This window comes from Anolis sagrei, chromosome 4 (genome assembly GCF_037176765.1).
Source record: "Anolis sagrei isolate rAnoSag1 chromosome 4, rAnoSag1.mat, whole genome shotgun sequence".
Classification (NCBI taxonomy): domain Eukaryota; kingdom Metazoa; phylum Chordata; class Lepidosauria; order Squamata; family Dactyloidae; genus Anolis; species Anolis sagrei.
The window spans coordinates 216995306-217001305 of NC_090024.1; the positions used below are offsets into that span (position 1 = coordinate 216995306).

The 6000-nt window shown below is 44.5% G+C and overlaps 1 protein-coding gene across 1 annotated transcript; it reads left to right on the forward strand.

Annotated features, from left to right (window-relative positions):
- Positions 1-4327: 4327 nt before the first annotated feature.
- On the forward strand, positions 4328-5638 carry LOC132777208 (uncharacterized protein F54H12.2-like). Its single transcript, XM_060779568.2, has one exon. The coding sequence runs from the start codon at positions 4328-4330 to the stop codon at positions 5636-5638; it is 1311 nt and encodes a 436-aa protein (XP_060635551.2).
- Positions 5639-6000: the final 362 nt, after the last annotated feature.

Consider the following 6000-nt stretch of genomic DNA (forward strand, 5'->3'; position numbering starts at 1 on the left):
GCTCATAGTACAATCTTTTACAGACTTAACTCTTCTTCATCAGATGCATGTAAAATTTCCATTTTCTGGGGCCAGAACCCCCAAAAACTTTGTGCCAGCATTAATAAAAAATGCTTAGTCCAAAATCCTTTTTTCAAGCTCTAAGTGCAAAAACCCATGCACACACTTTACTGACGGAGTGAATGCCCCACTATTTGTGAATGAAGGGGGCGATAAGGGATTGGGTCTGGCAGTGCCTCTCTTCAACAAAGCCACAAAAGGTCCTGAATTGAATTGGTGTTGTGGCACTTGAAAGAGAGGTTAATCCTCTTCCTGTGCCATTTCTCCAGACAAAATACTACATCAACAACAACAAAACATAACAGGAAGATATGCCAATTCAAGCATCCCCCATATTGTTGTAACTCAAACCCCTTTCAGGAATGCGGACTGATTTAGTTTGTTTTTTATTGTTTGGCCATTCTTCCTGTATTCAACAGCTTCTCTAAGACCTATTCCACACAACTGTGTAAAATACACATTGAACTGGGTTATATGGCAGTATGGACTCAGCTAACTCAGTTCAAAGCAGATATGAGTAGTAAAAGGTGGCACCTCTCGTCAAACTCAAATTTGACAGGTACCACGCCCACTTTTGGGGAAGGCCCCTCCCACGCCCCTCCCACGCCCCTCCCACTCCAACCCCTGAAGTCCCGCCTCTCCTAAACAGGAAATGGATGCCAGAGAGCCCCTCCCACGGCCTGAAACCCCACCCCCCTGCCCACCCCACCCCCACCCTAACCCCTTTGTGTGGAGCATGGCCCGGACAGACCTATCCCCGATGAATGGTGTGTGGAAATGAACAGGCAGGGGCGTGTGTGGTAGCTCTAAGCTGACATCACGTGAGGCATAGTAGCCAATAGGGAATGGTATAGGCCCCGTAAGATGACCATGTGATAGTGGGGGCCAATAGGCGGTGTTTTTAGGGTTTAAATAACTGTAGTAGAGTTTTAGGGAGACCGCTCTGACTATTTTGCAGAACAACCCATAATATGGATTCGCCCGCTGGCCCTTCAACCTCCGCGAGCCTTTCAGTACCAGATGCCCCTAGAAAGAAGCAATCAACTATGAAGAGAATAGCTGAAAGCGAGTACAGGTACTGGTCTTATCCGATCACAGAAGGGGCAACAGGGTTTTCCATACCGGGAACACCAATGAGCAGTCCTAAAAAGCGGCGAGAATCCTCGAGTGCAAAACCTCCGACAAGACTCAACTTATTACCGGGTCTTTATGATGTTGAGCCTGATTTTTATGGTCGGGGTACAGAGCGTGTCGAACTGAAAAAGCTTTTCCCTGAAATGCCGAGAATGCGATGTGGCAAAGCTGATGTGGATGTTAATGATGAAGGGTATGGAAGTCTGACTAATAACCTTGGCTACCTGGTCGAAGAGATAGTGCCTGATACAGACCCTGAGGATTTGAGAAGATGGCATGCCAAAATGGAGGAAAAACGCCGGGTGGAGGCTGAGGCTGAAAAGATGGATGTGGATGATGGAATGGACTGTAAAGCAGACTATAAGGATACGAAGAGTATGTGTGAAGGACCAAACCCAGCCAGAAGCATTCGGAGGTCTCTCCTATCTGAGCTGATGAAGGATGAGGCAGAGGAAAAGGAAAACATGTCTGTTGATGAAAACACTTCTGACGGTTTTGAGAGTTCTAAGGTAAGCGTTAGAATGTCCAAACTGTGTATGTGTGGGTGGGGTGGTGTTGGGAAAGAGAGAGTGATGAAATTGTGTTCTGTAGACTCATTGCTATTTATTTGATTTCCATAGGGAAGTATCCACCTTTCGGGTGATGTGCGGAATCGTCAGATCGGGGACTCGCAGACCAAGGAAGTTTCCATCATGTCCTGGCTTTAAAACAAATCCTGCAGAATAGAGATGCTATGTGTGTTTTCTCAATAAAATGAGTTTGATCTGTACCCTTGTGTTCATTTCATGCATTAAGCATCATGTCAGAATACGATGAAATCCTAAAGAAAATATATTATTCGCCGGGGAAGGTAGGAAGTCTCGGAGGCGTTTATCCGCTTTTTCAAGAAGCCAGAAAACATTGCAAAAGTGTGAGGAAGAGGGATGTTACTCAGTGGTTATCCAAACAAGACAGTTACACGTTACATAGACCAGCAAGGATCCATTTTAGAAGAAACAAGACCGTTGTTTCTCGTGTGGATTCTCAATGGCAGGCAGATTTAGTGGATATGCAGCGACTTTCAAAGTTTAACCGTGGTTACAAATACATTTTAACAGTGATAGACATCCTGTCTAAATACGCATGGGGAGTACCTCTGAAGGATAAGTCAGCTAGAGAGGTGGCAGCGGGGTTTAATGCAATCTTTACACAAGATGGTCGAAAACCTGAAAAATTACAGACAGACCGGGGCCGGGAGTTTCTAAACAAGTCAGTATCCGCTCTGATGAAACATCATGGGGTCCATCACTTTGTCACCAACAATGAGGTTAAAGCCGGAGTTGTGGAGCGATTTAACAGAACTTTAAAAACAAAAATGTGGAGATATTTCACAGCTCATAACACTTTTACCTACATAGATGTTCTGCCTTTGTTACTCAAAACTTATAACCACAGTTTTCACCGCACTATCAAAGCAAGACCGGTAGATGTTAACGACTCCAACGCCTTAGACGTGTGGAGGAGAGTTTACGGGAGCCCTGTGAAAAGAATAGAGGTAAAAGCAAACCAAATCAGAAAAGGAGACCACGTGAGGATTTCCAAAAGCAAGGGTAAATTTGCTAAGGGGTATGAACAGAACTTTACCACAGAGATATTCATTGTGGACCAGGTTCTTCAAAAAACAGACAAGCCGGTGTTTCTTTTGAAAGATTATGGGGGTGAAGACGTCATAGGCAGCTTTTATGCTGAAGAACTGCAAAAGATTAATACAGACAAAGACTGCATCTACAGGATTGAGAAAATTCTATCCACAAAAGGCCAGGGGGCGAGAAAGCAATACTTAGTGAAATGGTTAGGATGGCCTAGCAAGTTCAACAGTTGGGTTCAGGCTTCCGAAGTAACAGAACTTGGCTAGCTGAGAGGTTTTTATTCCTAAGGAAAGAAATGGGCGATGGTAGTTTTTATGTCACATTACCTAGCAACGCCAGTGCTAGAGCCTTTCCAGGGAACTCCATTTCAAACTTCACTATATCATTAGCAAAACCTCTAGAGCTCTTGGGGAGTTGGGAAGTAGGCCTAGTTGAAATACAGTATCCCCACACCTGGGATAATCTGACGACCGAGCCTCTTTTTTATATTGTACAGGAAGAAAAGAAGTGGGTCTCCTTTCTGGAGAACGGGTATTATTCTAACATCCCAGAGCTGCTGAGGCATATGAACGAACGCATTTCATCACTATTGAACCCACCGAATACGGTTCTTAAGTATGATCCGGTGACCAGAAAGGTGCTGCTTAAACCCGAGAATAAGTATACAATAGAAGCTGCCGAGGAATTACAGTATATATTAGGGTTGAATCCCAACATTCCGGCCAAAGAGTCAGCTTTCTCAGCAGACATCACAGGAGGTTTCAACACCTTATATGTTTACACTGATATAGTCGAGCATCAGCTCGTTGGAGATTTCTACGTTCCTCTGCTGCGATGTGTGCCGGTGCAAGGGAAGAATAACGAGCGTATCAACATCAGTTACGATAAACCCCACTACATCCCGGTGAGCAAACACCACATAGACACTATCACTGTTGAGATAAAGTCAGACCAGAACAAAAACGTAGCATTTCGTTTTGGAAAGGTGATCGTGAAGCTGCACTTCCGCCCTAGGAGGACCTGGGATCTTTAAAAATGACCATCTTGAAATCCTACGGGGATGCTGGGCTTTATAAAAACTATTACAGAGCACAAGCTGGAAACGGTCTACCGGGGTATCATGGTATTCCACAAATGTATGGCACGGGCCTAGGCGGGATTTTCAGAAGCCTTTTCCGAAAAGCTGTACCGCTTTTGAGAAGAGGTTTTGACATCATCAAACCCCACGCAAAAACAGCCGCACGTAATATAGCCAACGACATGGTCGGCCATATCACCCAAGCTGTTCTAAACAGAACAAGACCTGCGAGCCCTCAAGAGGGATCGGGGCTTATGTATATTAGAAGGAGAAGAGGTTTAAAAAGAAAAGCATCGCAACTGAGATTGAAAGGACCCCCTCACCCCATTAAAAGGAAAGTGCAACGTAGAAAGAAACCCCAGAAGCGTCGAGGAGCTAGAAAGAGGAGGAGGACACAGCCTACGAACGATATATTCTAAAAGGCAGCATGGCTTTTATTCACGGCTGTTCTGAAGAGTGCACCAAATCCGAACTTGATTTGTTTAGCATCGGGCCTACACAAACTAGTATTGAGAGAAGCCTTTATATTGAAGTTCCACCATTAACCGCCCTCACAGAAGCCTCACCCTTGGACTTTTTTATTGCTGGAAATGGTGAAGACTATATGGATCTCAACAACACTCTTTTATATCTGACGTGCAAAGTGGTGAATGAAGACGGAACAAACCTGGCCAACGGGGCTGCGGTAGGACTTGTGAATTACCCGATAGCCTCCATTTTCAGTCAGTTAGATGTGACTTTAGGGGACCGTCTCATCAGCCAAAGTAACAACTGCTATCCTTACAGAGCATACATTGAATCTGTGCTGAACTATGGCGAAGACACACTAGCCACGCAATTTACGGCTGGAGCTTTTTATAAAGACAATGCAGGGGAACACGAGATTACGGCTCTGGATGGGGCAAATAAAGGTTTTAGCAAAAGAGCATCCCTGGGAGCTGGTAGTAAAAAAATAGACTTGTTGGGTCATCTCCATGCTGACATGTTTTTCCAAGAAAAATTGCTGCTGAACGGTGTTGATGTGAAAATTAAACTTACCCGCAATAAAGATACCTTCTGCTTAATGAGCAACGATGCAAACAGGCAATACAAATTACAGATTTTATCAGCCTCCCTCTTTGTCAAAAAAGTGAAATTGACACCTGGCGTCCGCCTAGGACACGCTGAAGCCCTACTGACGTCTAATGCCAAATACCCAGTGGACCGTGTAAGCATGAAAGTATTCAGCATACCGGTAGGGAGCCGTGTCTCCAATCAAGAGAACCTGTTTTTGGGACAACTTCCTAAGCAAGTGGTAATAGGATTGGTTGATAACGATTCTTTCAGCGGAGCATACAGTAAAAACCCTTTCAACTTTAAGCATTATGACATCAATTTTGCGGCACTCTACCTGGATGGTGAGCAGTATCCTATGAAACCATTTCAACCCAATTTTGAAGAGGGTAATTGTGTGAGAGAATATATGAGTTTAGTTCAGACCGCTGGCAAGCACATGAGAGACAGTGCCCTTTTAATTAACCGTGAGGAGTATGCAAAAGGCTACACACTCTTTGCATTTGACCTGACTCCGGATCAAGAATGTGCAGACCATTACTCGCTGATTAAAACTGGAAACCTGAGGGCGGAGCTGCGTTTCGCCAAGCCTCTGCCAACAACCGTCAATATGGTGGTTTACGGCGTTTTTGACAACGTGATAGAAATAAATCACAGGAGAAACGTCTTGTTTGATTATATGTGAGATGGATACCCTGCAGTTAACTCGTCTACTAAGCTCAAACCCCTATACTCAAAACAGTTTCTATGGTGTGTTACCCTGTGACAAGCTGCCTAGAAAGCACCTGCAGCAAAGACCCGTAGCGCTGATTATCAATACTCATCCCCATAACCTTCCCGGAGAACACTGGTTAGCTGTTTACCTACCGAATGAAAGGACAGCTGAATTTTTTGACTCATATGGACACCCTCCTGACTATGCTTTGTTTCCCAAAGCCATTGTGAACTTTTTAAGAAGAAATGCCAGCAAAACTGCGTTTCAATGCAAACCTGTGCAGGCCTCAGACTCGGTTGTTTGCGGACATCACTGCGTTTTTTTCATTCATC